The sequence below is a fragment of the Ischnura elegans genome, chromosome 6 (genome assembly GCF_921293095.1).
Source record: "Ischnura elegans chromosome 6, ioIscEleg1.1, whole genome shotgun sequence".
NCBI lineage: Eukaryota > Metazoa > Arthropoda > Insecta > Odonata > Coenagrionidae > Ischnura > Ischnura elegans.
In genome coordinates this window covers 103,325,342-103,341,412 of record NC_060251.1, presented here as the reverse complement: position 1 = coordinate 103,341,412, position 16,071 = coordinate 103,325,342, and the positions used below count along the sequence as shown (strand labels likewise).

At 38.8% G+C, this 16,071-nt stretch overlaps 1 protein-coding gene across 1 annotated transcript in view; it reads left to right on the top strand.

Moving 5' to 3' along the window:
• Positions 1 to 15,411, top strand: part of LOC124161282 — a 212,939-nt gene extending 197,528 nt beyond the window's left edge. Inside the window, exons 5-8 of the mRNA XM_046537580.1 lie at positions 9,786 to 9,928; positions 11,433 to 11,618; positions 12,109 to 12,297; positions 13,677 to 15,411. Of these exons, the coding sequence (XP_046393536.1) occupies positions 9,786 to 9,928; positions 11,433 to 11,618; positions 12,109 to 12,297; positions 13,677 to 13,714 (556 nt within the window). The 3' untranslated portion in view covers positions 13,715 to 15,411. The remainder of the gene's footprint in view (positions 1 to 9,785; positions 9,929 to 11,432; positions 11,619 to 12,108; positions 12,298 to 13,676) is intronic.
• The last annotated feature ends 660 nt before the right edge of the window (positions 15,412 to 16,071 follow it).

The following is a 16,071-nucleotide window of genomic DNA, read 5'->3' as shown; positions in this document are numbered from 1 at the left end:
ACAATGAGCATTGCATTCTTTTTTATAAACTCTCATGACAATATATGCAACTTTGCACAACACTTTATTTCTCTTCCTTTTTCGTATGAGTGATTTAAATGAAAATTTTCAGGCAGTTGGAACACAACTACGTGATAAAAAAAAACATTTCTCTTACGTTATTAAAAAATTGCTTTGCCATCTTTTTGAAGCAAAATAGGATACGAGGAATGTCGATAATTCAATGGTTAAGTCGACACTTTTCCCAGCAATTTGAGCCAAACGTTGCGTCATTTTCATGTAACCAACGTAATATGACTTCAATAACAGTAGGTATTCAACAACTCGAATAATTGTCCGCTAACGAGCCCAAGTTATACGGGCCCGTTAATAGTTTTACGAACACCATATCAGTTTTCTTCCGAAACGGCATGCATATTCTAGAATTAATCAACATTTTTCGTACGCTTAAAAAAACCATACAAAGGATCGGACCTTTTTTGTACTTAATGCTTAAAATCCCGCCCAGGCATACCTACCTCAGGATTGGCATGCGAGGACTTCCTACCACCGCCACCGGAGCCTTCACTTACACCATAAAATATACCAAAGAAATTGATATATCCGCCTCGGTGACCGAGTCTTTTGGCCAGTTGAGGTTTCAGGAATATTACAAAAGAGGATCCTCAGTTGGCCTCTAATTGTGTTGTCGTCCGCCGCGCATTTCAATGGATTTACAGAAGTCGTCACTAGCCCCGCTGACGGACAAATTGATCCGAGTTTCACGGGGTAATAAGGTTTAATTAAGGCTGTCAATTTACATTCATGATGGTGTAAGTTGTCAAATTCATAACTATTCAATGTTATTCCTCGCATTTGCAAAGACCATACTGCAAAATATTGGAAAAAAAGTGTATCGCATTGCACTCAACACCGCGCCGCAGACATTTTTGAAAACCGATTAAAAGTGACAACAGAAATCAGCCTTCTATGGGATGGAATTGGGCCTCCTCTATGTAGTCCCATTGCGAGTTTTAATTGAGTGTAGTAGACCACCCGGCGGCGCGCCGCGGCGCCGCGGCGTTGCTCGGGAAGGATAGTACCCATAGGAGTGGGAAGCTTGAAACTTGGAATCCATGGCCGCATGGCAGGATTTTTATGTTTTTCCTTTGATCGTGTTTATAGGTGTGCCTACCCGGCAGGAGGACAGAAGTTGTAATATGAGACGAAAAAAAAAACTGTAATGAGGAAACAAAGCAAAGGACGCGTCCGACCCCACCGAAATTAGCAATACGGGGTTTTGGAGTATGAGATGCACTTTGGTCGCAATCCGTGCAGCCTTACGGACACGCATTGCGGACAGACAAACTCTTTTATGTATATGTACAAGACGAGCGTGATGCGCCCGCTCCCAGCGGGCTTCCCCCGCTCTTTTCAATGCAGGTCCACAGAGGGATAGGCGCGTTTATAATTTTGAAAAGTAGAAAAAAAGGCAGGGTCTTATGTACAAATTTGATTGGAATGTTCTTGTACAAATTGCAAGATTCCAGACATTACACCAATTCGATGTCTGACGTAAGGCATCTTGTAGGTCTTGGCAATCAGATGGTTTTTTTGTTCAAGGAAATTCAAAAACCATCTGATTGCCAAGACCTACAAGATGCCTTACGTCAGACATCGAATTGGTGTAATGTCTGGAATCTTGCATTAAACCCAGATAAATGTAGTGTGATGTCCATTTCCCTAAAGAAGATAACTCATCAATTTGACTACAGTATTTTTAATCACTCGCTGAAACGTGTATCAACATCTAAGGACCTAGGCATTATCACTGATGATAAATTAAATTTTTCTCCACACATACAATCCATCAAGTCTAAAGCAATGTCCCTCTTAGGGCTCCTGTTCCGTTTCACTGAAATTAAAGACCCCCTGGCACTTCGAACTTTTTTTTCATCTATCATTCTTCCAATTCTTACCTACTCTTGTCCCATTTGGTCTATCTCTTCACAAACCAACCTCTCATCCCTGGACTGTATCAGCAATTTCTTTGCCAATATAGTAAAAAATAGAATACCGCATTTACGCAACATGTCCACTAATGCTATTCTCTCCTCCCTCTTCATCCCTAATCTCACAACCCATAGACTCACAGCTGATTTAAAACTTATTTATAAGATTCTCAATTCCACCATCGACTGCCCAGCATTGCTCTCTTTTATCAATTTTAAAGTTCCACCCCGCCCTACCCGTTCTCATCCCCTAATCCATATGCCCATTCCTAGACTTTCACTCACTAAACGTTCGTTTTTCTACCGCATTACTTCTGTGTTGAACTCACTCCCTCCACACATCGACCCCTTTGCACTTCCATTGAAATCCTTCATAAGCCTTTCCCTATCCTATCTGTCACCGAAGTAGTCTGTCACTGCAGTTTCTTGTTGTCCTTTTGTTTTTGTAAATGTAATCATTGTTTTCTACATGTTATATTGCGTCTTCGTCCTCTAATTTATGTATTGTTACCTGGCCACTATAAAATGGCATATGCTGTATGTGGTTATATTTCTTTAAAATAAAAATAAAAAAATAAAATTGAGGTCAGAGGACCTCTTTAAATACAGCATTGGAAGTAATTACACTATCCAAGTAGGCTTCCGCGGAGATTATGATGGTATCTGGTGATTTTCCGGGTCTTCTTCCGCGTGTATCCATTTTTTAGGACAATATTTCGCCAACGTTCCAGTTGGCGAAATATTGTCCTACAAAATGGATACACGCGGAAGAAGACCCGGAAAAATCACCAGATACCAATTATACTACCCTCTGTTGAACGCACATGATAACTCAAACTTACGTATCAACAGGAGACTTGAATGTGGAATCAGCCGCATTTTGGTAAAAGTTATTTAAAGAATGCGAGATATTGTTGCAAATGAACAAATGTATCAGTTTGTGCGCCGTTAACGTCAGGAATATTTACCAATTTTTGTTTTTTTGTTTTTTTATTATTATTTAAAAACCAATTTTAGGAAACAATAACAATATTTAGGAAGCAAGATATGCTGTCGCATGTTCTCTGATAAATTCTGTGCGTTTTGGTACCTCATTTATAGAGTTTGGTTGCGTATAAGTTGAGAAAAAGGTATCTATGCAGTAGAAATAATATAGAAGATAGATATGATAAAGTTTCAGTCTTGCCCTCCTATGAGGATTAAGCTTACTGCCTTGTGAAAAGAATTTCATAATGTATACCAATTTGAATTTCCTCCAATAACTCGCTTCTGGGAAGCGTATAAATTGCCCGACAAATGGTGGGGGCGCTAACGCGAATGCGCGGAGCCGAAGAGGTTTTTGAGTGGCACTTGCAAAATAGGGTCGGATGTACTAAGCGGCTTAGGGTGTGTGTGTGTGTGTGCTTGTACGCGGCGGCCTGTCCGTTGAGTCACGCAGGATTTCGGTGGAAAGGAGGAGCAGCGTCGTCATCCTTCTCTCGGAACCATATCCACCGAGCGGGAGGTTTCTAGCGAAGCTTAATCCAACTAATGCGGTCTGTTATAGTAGTCGAAGCTAATCGATCGAGTTAGAGAGGATTTGGCCGACAATGGGTGTAAGCCGTGAATGTCGGTTTTGTAGGAAGAAGTCAGCGATGAATTAAGCTTATGGGGCACTTGTTGAGATTACTGTCCCTTCAGGCCAATCGCGGCGTTCATGGAATAAAAAAAGTTAGCGCTAAACCTTGGCAAATCAACGGGAACAGTGGCTTAAGATTTGGCCGATTTTGAATAGCCTATAACGTTTTTGAGTGTTCAATGTCGTTGTCATTTGTTTCAGGACTTTTTTTTCGTGTTTTTTTTTATTCAAACCGTGAATCAATTACCTATATAAACACTAAGCCGTGAATTATGGTAGAAGATATCTTGAGATGACATATTGCGAAAAAGCGACGGCTAAGTATGAATGCTGGGAAAAGCCCGTGTGACGTCATTCTGCTTCCAGCTGCCGCCGTGTGAGGTCACCTTGGTGCGAGGCTATGAGCACCGATACGCTTCAGGCTGCTAGGAGGTAGCGCTTGGCTGAAATAAGGATTATTAATAACCTATCAAACGAAGGAAACTTTCCGACCATAAGCAATTTTAATAGGTGATTGATTATTAAGAGGTATTTTCCTGAGCTCTGTTCCTCATGCATCCATTGATAATCTCAGACGATGTAAAACTCCTGACTACTCGTATAGCATCTCGGTCCCTGTGACGTCCCGTGGAGTGGCGTCGCATGGCCACCGATCTGGCCTTTTTCAAATGAGGTTAAAGTTGGCCATTGACATTCGTCTAAACTGGGATTTGTAAAACTCAATAATTTGTATATAATGAATACATTAATGATGGGTAACGAATCGCAATCAATGCCTTTCGTTTTCTTTGATCATCATTGATATCCATTGGTAATTTAAAACGAATACCTGAAATCACATTCGACCCCGCAGGCTGCCTAAAAAGGCGTGTGGCAGGGGGTGTTAGGACACCAGCCATTTACATATATAAGGCAAATTCTCAAACACAATTACGACTTGCATTTTTTAAAGTTCTTCATGGTTTAGGGGGAAAACGAATTTCCATATCTATCCGTTCGGCAAAATATCTACCTTAATTTATCGCTTCCGTCGGACCTGGAAATATGTTTGGTCTCAGATGTGAGGTTCTCCGTATCGCTCTTAAAGATATTCATTCCCAATTGCACAAGCAATCTAAACCTAGCGCGCAGCCTCCGAGTCTCTAGCGGCTCCCAGCCTAATTCGCTTATCATATGTGATGAGCCACTCCCTATGTGATTTACTTTCCCTTGCCATTTCTGACCTCTCCGCAATGCCTGCGTCACTCCGCCAGGACCACAAAGCAGCCGCGGGGTTGGAGAGAACGGAAAGAAGGATAATGGTATTTGAAGCGTAATTAAGACTCCAATTACAGTCATAAATGAGGATGGGGTGGGGGAGAGGTTGGTTATCCGTGACTATAGCGACGGTGATGATAATAGTAATAATCGTGGTCCTCATTCCCACACAGCTCTCTCTCCCGAAAATATCTCGACGACCCACAGCAAGCAGCAGCGCCATTTCCGTGGAAGCGGCTTAAATCATAACTATCGTGTGTCACGCGATCCTCTTTTTTACCATTCTGTATGATTGTGTCGAAGTGAGATTGTGAGACTGAGAGGGGAATGGGAAGAGAAATAATAATGGCAATAAAGACGAAATTAATGGTAAACAAAAGGAAATATCACGGAGTTTCTGGGAACTGAGTTTCTCTTCAGTTCACCCGTCCACGAGTCCTTTGCACGGACCCGTCAGCCGCTTGAAATGTTGAGATGCATCTGATTTCTTTCGGCTGCTATATAGTCATCAGATTGGCATAAAACTGATGATTTCAGGCTCAACTCTGTGGAACTTTTCCTTTATGGAAAATGAAAGAATAAACCTTATCAGTATCACTAATATATTTGAAAGAGCATGACCCGGTTTTCATAACGATGTTATTAGAGCATAACATATTATCATAACGTTTGTTTATTAACCTATGTAACTCTGCTATGAAACCCGGGTCGTGCTTTTTTTAATGTATTACTGAACCTCACAAAGTTTATTCTTTAATTTTCCACATCAGATTAACCTCTCCTCAAAGTATGTGCGGTTACCACCATCTCAATGTTGATCCTCCCAAATGAAGTCCCCCCTCCCTCAAGCAAAATCAATTAGTTTTAATCCCGCGCGCAGCTACTTGGAGCTGTAAGGGAGATGTGTCGGAGCTGCTCCTAATAATTCCGAGCAATAGAAACTCTGGCCACTGAAATAATGCTGCGTTCGAGAGTTTTTTTTTTAACAACGAAGTTCTGTCCCACTAGCCGTAACCAAAAAATGCTTTGGGGGTTATTTTAGGAGATAGGAATCCAATGACATTCAGCCTTTCTTTCACCCTGCCCTTACTATTCTTCACCATCCCTGGTCTGGTCTGCCCGTTTCCGTGGTTCTTTCCCCAGTGTCTTTCTTTAATCTACAGTTATGACTAGAATCCTCCTTCCACCTCTGGATTTTCTCGTATCTCTTTAGTTGCATGTTTTCTCACCGTCTCCCCGCTGTACGCTTGTTTCCAACTCCTTCCTCAAACTTGTCAAATCCTCCCCCATCCCTTACTCAAAGGTATAAATGAGATATTCTTATGTAATTAAATTTCTTGTACTAGATGATGGCTCTGTGAGCCGAAACGCGTCGTGCGCATTAAATTATTGTGGAAAAGTCCAACTACCTTTCATTTCAATACTTGGGCGGGTTAGAACTCTATGCACCCTCCCCACCGCTGGCTTAGTCCTTGTTTACGAGATCGAAGTTGTCTTGCTCGGAATTTTCTCGAGTGGTTTAAATAACACTCTAAGGGCTAAATTATGGTACCCTATCTGACTGGGCAAGGGCTTCATTTGCTAATTGTAAGTAGTACTTAAAATTAAACTTTCATTTATCATTTTAACCTTCCGGTACAAACTATACTTACCAATTTATTTAACCCTTGGTAACCCAATGTTGCTTCTAAGCAACATCAAGTAAGTGTACATTGTCACATATATTCAGGACAGATTTAAACTAGATATTTTCCTGTGCTGCATAGTTAAATGGCGAAATCTGTAGCTGCCACAATAATTATGATTGAAAAGAAAATGTTCACATTTTTTACATGAGAAGTCTAGAAATTTGATTTCTGCCTGAATCAGCTCTGGGTTAGAAAGGGTTAAAGCTGAGATTACGGATCAATTTCTGTATCAGCTTATGTAACACATTCTGAACAGTATTTTCCGCCCGATTTCGCAAGTATCTCGTCATCATCTACAGATATCCATCTGTGAATTGGTTTGACATAGCTCTCCTGTCAGCTTATCTGTAAGCAACTTTTATATTTTTCGTCCATCATTATCTGTTCCAAATATCTCGTTCGAAGTCTTTTTTAAATGTTTTTCCCTTCTACTTGTTCATGAACGATTGTCATGTCTCGGCCAATTAACCTGTTGCGTCTTCTTTCTACGGTTTTCATAAAACTTTTCTTTTTTCCTGCTCTTTTCAGGACTCTTTCTCGCATTATCTACTCAAAAAATGTTGCCTCCGTGAGTAATATCAAAGAGTAGTCACTGTGTGGTAATATTCATTGATATTTACAAGCAAAATAATGCTACTGGTAATAGAATGTTGATAATAAAATTTTCGTGGAAATATTATGCACATAGCAGGATCAGCTTTTGAAGCCTTGCAAATGAAAACTATTATTCATGAACAATTCCCAGAGAATATAGAGTGAAAAGCTCACTTTTTATTGCCAGTCAATGAAGACTACACATCAGAAGAGCACATTTTGGAATTTTCCTGTTTCTTCATTTTTTTGGTGGAACCGTCACAACCTATCGGGTTGTCAGGGGCGTTGTTTTGGGGGGCGAATAATTGCTTACCGTGGTGACTTCGTGATCTGCAATACCTTGCAGCGATACTGCGTCTGATATAAGGCTTTTAGATATGCATCAACTGCTTTTTAAACATTTTCGTTTGTTAATCTAGTGGAATAAAAACTTACATTGGAGGGCCACTTTAAAAATTGCCATGAAGGAGCTAGTGAGAGGATCGTTATGTAACAGTATAAAGAAAAGGTTAGTGAAGAGTCTGATTTGGAGTGCAGTGCATTACGGTGCGCAAACGCGGACACTTAGGAAGGAGGACGAGAGAAGACAGGAAACAGTCGTGATGTGGGAGAAGAATAGAGGAGGTGAAGTGGACGGAGAGGAAGAGGAACGAGGAAGTGCTGGAGATAGTTGGTGAAGAGAGGAATATTCTACATGAGATACGGAGGAGAAGAAAGTATGGATGGAGAGAGTACTTCGCGGGCAGGGTATTTTGAAAACGGTGTTAGGTAAACGAGAGATAGGAAGGAAAAGGATAGGGTTTTTAGATAGAATGAAAAGGAGTAGGCCTGAGAGTGAATTGAAGAGAGAATTGCTAGAAGGAAGTACTAGAAGGAAGTACAGAATGCTTTTTAAGTATTCCATGGAAACCTACATTAATCGATAGAATACTTTCATAAATAAAGTTCAGTTTTTACCTGAAATTGTGCGGGGTAGGTGACCTTCCCCCCACCGTCCCTAATCCTTTGGGCCCATCGTCCGGGCCCTAATCATCCATTGTGGATAGTTGTCAAACAAGCGTCGATACCAGTGGTGTCATGGTTCCGGAACGCTCCGGAACGCCGTTCCGGCACTGATTAACTAAAGTCATAATCATGGCCCTTATATAAGGGCCTTGGTCATAATAATCAAACAACACTTCGATCAATTTTGCTGCCTCAAGATTTCTAATTTATACATTTGTAACCAAAATAAAAAAATAGTAAGAAAATATAAATAAGGACATGTAATAATAAACACACACAGAGTAATATTTCACATCTAAAAAAAGTTAAGAAAGTGCGTTCCGGCACTGCTGATTTTGCCATGACGCCACTGGTCGATTCCCCCACTAACGAGCGACAATACCTATATCCCTTCACTACCCTCAACCTGCCTATCTCTCCCGCCGCGCACGTAATTATAATTACTGTCAGGTTCCCAGAAAAGTGGTAGTTTAGTCGCTTTCTGGTGGAATGTAAGGGCTCGGAATGGGTTTCCATGAAATTTTTTTTTCGAGAAAATATTCTTCTAACGTTCTTTTTTTCTATTATTCCTTCTCTTACTCTCTGCTTCTCAATTCTCCACTACGTCTATTACATGAGGTTGATAGAAAGTAAGTGTGGTGTTCATCGCTTTGCCTGGTCATTTAGGACCCAGCTCATGAACGTATTTACCATATTTACCCGCGGTGGCTTCTGTGGAGAAAGTATTATCCGGGATCTTGCTAGAGTCGCTTGGAGTGTTTCAATTTTTAAATTTCTGGATATTAGGTGGAGAACAGCCTTACCGATGGAGGAGTTTATGAACAGGGCTGATGAGATGATCGTTGAAGAAAGGTATAAGATTGTAAAAGAAAGGGTGTGTATAAGAGTCATGAGCTGAAGTCGCTTCACGTTGCGGAAACATAAACACTGAGGAAAGGGGACGAGAAAAGCTCTTTTAAAGAGCTAGGAATTTGTCTCGTCACTAAGTCGCTAGACTGTAGCCTAGGCTCACATTTTATGAGTAATTGAAAAAATGATATCTTAAAGAGCGAAGAGTCTGATCTCTTAGCTCCAGCACTACTTTGGAGACATCAAAATGCATGACGTTTTCTTCGATAATTCCAGCTTTTGAACCACTGTATTTCACGGTTATTTCCTACCGTCTCGAAGAGCGAATACCGTCGAACTGAGGCGGCCAGCCGCGTGAACACCAAGTAGTCCATTGGTAGAATTTACTATAATACGTATTGCTCTAGATCTAAGGAAAACCCCTTCGCAGACCCGCTTCCGCCCCCACGCCATCTCAAGAAAAAAGATATTTTCTCTGCCCTGTCCTGGCCACGTTTGAAAATGACTGATTCCCTTACCTATCTCCTTGGAAAATCTGTTTTGTTGTTAACTTTTTTTCATCAGCCAAACGTTGATTGGATGACAAGGAATATTCAATTATTACAGAAATTTATGCTTAGAATCATCTCTCGTATTATTCATATTTTTCAAATTTCCTTGTTGCGTATTCTTATGCTCTCTAGAGGCGTAGTATATTTGACTATCCTGAAAGAAAAATTTTGTGTTTGTGTTCCGTCTTATTTGAGAGCTTGAGTTCTAATTCGACCTTCTTCTCATTTTCAGGGAGGACTTCCAAATTAAAGGCGCATACCTGCTGATAAGGGATGTACAAAATGAGGATTACGGAGAATATTCTTGCTCTATCCGCAATGCAGGTGGTGAAAAAAAATTACGCTTATCGGCTTGGCTTCGGGAACGAGAAGAAGGTGAGCTGACTACAACCATACTATAGATCGTATTAAAGTGTAAAATACAATTGCAATTGTAGTAAATGGAGATCAGAAAGTAAGAAAACAATAACCTAATGTGTTCAGGTTATTAGACTGCTGCAGAAAATGGTCGTGGCTTTATATTTGTGTAGTATAAAGTGACCAGATCTGAGACTAGCTATTGTAGCAGTCATTTTTTGAAGCTGGACTAAACTGATTTTTTGTCACCTTATTCTGCAGTTAAGCTAAGTGATGCACCCACGTGTGAGCATAGAGGCCGTAATCCGCAATGCTCCCCCTTGGCTTACTTAAAAATGGAAATCCAACTGAAATTTAACTGAAGAGTCATGGGCGAGTGGTATACTCAGCAATGCCACCATCTTGCTCAGTAACATAGGTAGATAATATGTATTTTTAGGGGGGAAAGAGAATAAGGCCGACAAGGGAGATCCCTCAAGTGTCACCACCAGATCTCGTTCAAATTCTGCTTGGTGACAGGAAATTGATACGCATGAGATATAGTTTTTGTATCAGCTGCCAGCGCTCAATGCTTTTCGAGATATCTGCGACGGAAAGTAACGGGGGAAACGCCTAAATTTATGCAACCCATGGCACAAAAATACACCGTCGGTGATCCTCATCCTAGCAACGGAGAAAAATGGGCTATTGTTGCGCCGCGGGTTGCACACATTCAGGCGTTTTCCTGGTATTTTCCGTCGTCAATATCTCGAAAAGTATTACGCGTTGGCAGCTGAAACAAAACCTATACCACATGGGTATCCATTTCTTAACACCCAGCAAAATTTGAACGAGATCTGGTGGTGAAACTTGATGGGTTTTGCTTGTAAGTTATCAAATTTTAAAGGACACCGGATATATTAGATTTAAAGTAAATGTGAAATAAAATAAGCCAAAAAAGTTTGCTTCATAATACTAGCACATGGATGGGAAGTACTTCCAAAACTTGAAGTGGTGGGCAGTAGACGGCTTTATTGCTAAAACTGTTCGTCATATCCATACAATCAATATATTAACAGACCCAGTACATTAAGAATTCCTAGATGAATTACTTATAAATTTCTCAATCAGCTGTTATAAAGTTAAATGGGAGATGACATTAATTGCAAATTTAGCTTTGAATGTTTGACATTTGCCCAATAACTGGGTTTCACAAATTATATTTGAAGAAATCACTGTGGTTGTTAATTTAAAAAGAAACGTAAACAGTGCCATCAAGTACAAATCAAAACTTGATCTTTTAAAGTTTTGAAACATGGAAAATGGGGACAGAATTAATATCTTCTGGCAGCTAGATTTAGCCTTGTGAGTGGATCTTCTTGATAATCCAGAGTATCACTCAGATCAGCGAGGGTCATAGCTGGTACCCGGAATTTTTTAAAAAAACTTTAGCCTTTAAGATGTTTGTGTTGCGTGTGATCTGTATCAGTATGTTTTTGTTTTATGAGATCTAACAAATTTTTTTTTTATTTTTTTCTTGCAGAAGAACCAGAAGAGGTTGAAAAAGAAATCATTCAGCCTCCACCTGCTGAAAGTTCTTTGATTGTCTACACAGTTGTTGGTGTTTTAATGATAATGCTAGTGCTTCTGGTCATGATGATGATGATGGCTTGGAAGACAAATGTTTACCTGATGTTTAAGAAATATTGCAAAAAGAGGGAAGATAGTGGTGAGTGGAGAGATTTAGTTTCTTTCTTTCTTGGTTGTAGGTAGCAGAAATTTTATGAATGTGATCCTTCCAATGTATGTCTACATTCTATGAAGTAATTCATATGAACTTTAACCTACTTTTACTGATGTCATGCTTGCATGTCTTTTCTTTTTTCTTGATTTTATACAAGCACTCATAATGATAGAAAGAATTTCTTTGGCCAGTTTTGTTAGCTCAGTGACTTCACTATTGTGAATTGGTAGCTGCTTACATTTATTTGTACAACATATGTTTCTGAAAACCAAATATTTATTCTTTTAGTCACTCATTTTGGTGTCCTTTTTTCTTTTTTTTAGGTCTAATTTTATTAAAAGGTAGTTCTTACTTTTAACATATTTGTATTGGAACGATAGCAGAAACACGAATTTTGGACAAATTTTTTAATACACTGTGTATTACTGCAATGCAGATTTCAACATTTGAATTATTTCTCGATTTTCTTTTTCAGATGGCAAAGAATATGGAATACACGTCTTCTATGAGGACAAGGCAAAAACTTTTAGCTCCAGTACTAACTTGGAGACATCAAAGTGCATGACGTTGTCTTCAATAATGCCAGCTTTTGAGCCACATCTGAGCCATGGCTACCATTGCTTTACACAGCCATCACCCAACACAGATCATCTCCCTCTTACTGGTAAGAAAATGCCTAATTTTTGGGGTTATGCAGGGGCGCTGACTTATAAAAAATATTGGGGGGGCCTATATCGGAGGTCTTGCCAAGGGAAGAGGTTAGATTAACCTTATAATTATTTGTTTTAACACATTGTTGAATTTATTTTAAAAGGTAACTATCGTCAAACATGGGAAATAAAAGTTACCAATATATTTTTGTGATTTCACAAAGCATAATGTTACTTAATCATTTTCTTGAATTATTGAGGGGGCTCTGCCCCCCCCCAAACGAATTTTTGAGGGGGCTCGGGCCCCATGGAGTCGGCGCCACTGGGGTTATGTATCATCCATTAACATCCTTACTCTAGATATTTCAAGATATTTAACTTAATGAAAAGTACTTGTCTATGTCCACACTTATTTATTCATTCCAACCAACCCAGGTTTCGGCACACTGTGCCATTTTCAATTTTTTATTGGAAAAAATAAAACTTTGTAAGGTTCACTTGTATGTTTAAGTGGGCACGACCTGGGTTTCATTGTAGTTACATCTTCAGGAGTTCCACGCCTGAAGATGTAACTACGTCACGAAACCCGGGTTGTGCCTATTTAAATATACAAGTGAACCTTACAAAGTTTTATTATTTTATATCCAATATGGAGAGGTTTCACAGAGTCAAGCCTAAAGTTATCAGTTATATTAAAGTTTTTACCTTGAAAATGGCATTATGTGACAAAACCTGGGTCGATTGGAATGAATAAATAAGAGTGGAAATAGACAAGGGCTTTTCACTGTGTTAAATATGAAAGATTTCCACCAAATTATGCTGGAAACTGTATCTTTCATATTTCAAGATTTCATATTACATATATTTCCTATCATTCCATGTACGAAATGCTATTCTCTTCCTCCCCCACCACGATGATGAGCATGTTCCATTTTACATGGTTTTCAGCGCCTGAAAACCATGCTCTGTGGAGGCTTTGTCCTCGAAACTTTACTCTAGAAATTTCCTCTCCTGAGCCACCATGTCATTAAATTAATCACAAGATAGCATCCAAAGCACCCTACATATATAAGGGGGGGAGAAGCCAAGGGGTACAAGTGATTTTTTTCTCATCAGTGTGTTAGGTAAAATTAATTGTTAGAAAAAATACACAAAAATTGGTTACCAAGGGATACGAGTGATTCTCATTGTCAGTTCTGTGCTGACATCGAGTGGAAAATCAAATGCACTATATCAATTATCTTATTAATCTCGTTTGTTTTCTATACATATTTCTGTACCTAACTGTGTATAGAAAAAAGAAATCACTTGTACCCCTTGGCTTCCAAACCACTCATATGTATGTATATTTATTGGTGAACATTCTGTTTTAATTATTGCTTTGTCTTTTCAGATGGAGAAAAAACTGGGGACGATGGTACTCAGGGCTGATAATGTGACAGTGTTGATGAATGATAATATGACTGTAAATGAAGAGGTTTGTAGTGAGATTGCATGGCAGAAGGATGTTGACGGTGTGGATTACCTTAGGTAGTCATTCTTCTCTTGGTTATCACTGGTGCTAAAATTGCTACTCACTGGAGAGGAGGAAAAGACATGGATCAAATCTCAAGACTACAGTTCCTTTAAGACTTCTCCATCTCACTGTGTGCAAAGCAGCTGTTATAAGAGAAGTTTTGGTTGAGTGACATTTCATGTGATTGATCTCTTTAAGTTTTCTGGAAACCTGGAAAGTATTTTGCTATGTTATTATTCTTCTTTCTTGTCTGCCTTTAGAGTAGCAAGGGAATGAAAAATTCCAATTGCTACCACCTTATTTGTTCGAGTGTAATTTTTTAGTAGTAAAAAAAGTCTTCTGGTTGGAGGGGGGAACTTACCATTTTCTCTGAAGTATAGGCCAGGAGCCCATTAAATCCTTCCATCATTCTGGTACCCTAAATTAAATGTCAATATTTATTGCTTTTTGAGCTTGCACATTTGGTGGCGATTTGATCAAGAAAGTGAATGCTTTGAATCATTGAGGTTGTTGTTGTGTGTATGAATATTTTGATGAGAATGATAGAATAAAATGGAGCATAATGTCAAAGCTACCTGTGGCAGTTGCATCCATGAAATCTATGAATAAAATGTTCTTCATTTTATATCAAATCTTGTTTACGAAAATATTTTTTATACATTGTAGTGACTGTACGTAAGTGGCTTTTGTCAGCCTGCAACTTCAGTGGTGGTTGTTGCCTGATGCTCAGTTTCATCAACTTTAAGAACATGGAGTCTTCACTGCAAATGCTGCATGTCTGGCATTTTGTCTTGTTTTACCTATGTGTGGGTTACAAATCGAATTTAGTACGCCCCTAGTTTTAAAGCATTGTGATTTGTGTTTATGTATCAGTTTTGTTTGCATAAAAATAAAAGTGACTGAGGTAGAGTTCAGTGGATTCTAAAAGAAGATTATAACTTCTGTGGAACATGGAACAGTCTAGGCTTTATATCAGACACACAGAGATACATGAGAAACTATATTTTTCTTTTAAATGTCTGATTATATTTTTATGGTCTGTGTGAATGTGATAAAATATCATGTGTGACAATGATGAGTCTTATTGAACTGTACAGATCCATAGATGATTGTGATGCAGGGTATCAAATCTGCAAATAAAAATTTCTGTGTGAAAGACAGCTGCTAATATATTGTGTCTTGCAAAAGGCAGTCTTTGAAATCTAAACTAGTTAAATATTTCAATGACATTTAAAATGTGAAATGTGATTTATGTACTGAGAGTTGGTTTTAATTTTGTGTATTATTGTTATCAAGTGTTTAGGTACTTCCCAAGTTTTCCAATAAGTCACACAACTCTATAAGCTTGGCCAACTTTTATTTATTCATGACAATTACATGGCAATTTCATCTAATGAAGCATTTAATAAGTTTATGAAAAGTCCTTGACAGAGGATGTGAGTGCATATTGATGTTGACTTTCAGTAATACATGTACATATGTTTTAGATACTGCACAACTTTTGGTATTATTTAATGTTTCATCAACTGAAGGACATAAAATATGTGTATATATTTGTATGCATGCATAAAAACAGGTTAGTTAATAAATAGTCAATGATTTTTTTCTCATAGTTTGTTTTTTTAATTTGATGATTGAGAGTTGAAGTTGTGTGAAGATCATGCATTCTGATGATGAAATGGAGCTTTCTGGTGAACTTCATCCTTGAAATAACTGAGACGTTTCACAGATTTATTCACCATTATTGCAAGGTGCCTGGATTGCTTTGCTATTGATTCACACAGTCAATTGGATGGGTGAATTTTCTCTGTCTCCCTGTGAGTTTTTGATTTAGGGTAGGTAAATAACAATATAGTGAAGTAAACGCACAGATAATTTTTTTAGTCATGGTTATTCTGCCACCTTTGGAATATAACTGATTGTCATAGTGGAAGGCTCATATTTCCAGGAACTCTAAAGCAGCGTTGGCAGAATTGGTTCTCAATTAGGTACTCCTGACAGGACCATTCAATATAAAAAACACTATTAGAATTGGGATGGGATACCCTACCAACAATCTCTTCCCCGAAAAATTTGAATTCAATCAATTGAGCATCTAATTAGAAACTAATCGAATGGGTCCCAGCCCAGGGTACAATTGTCATTCAATGTAGCATGTTAGTCAGGAACCTAGAGACCATCAGCATGCAGAAACTTTCTGGAGACGTATCAGCAGCATCCAAAATAGATGAAAAGATGACTTAGAAGAAAGAGAAGAAGAAGACAGCCATGA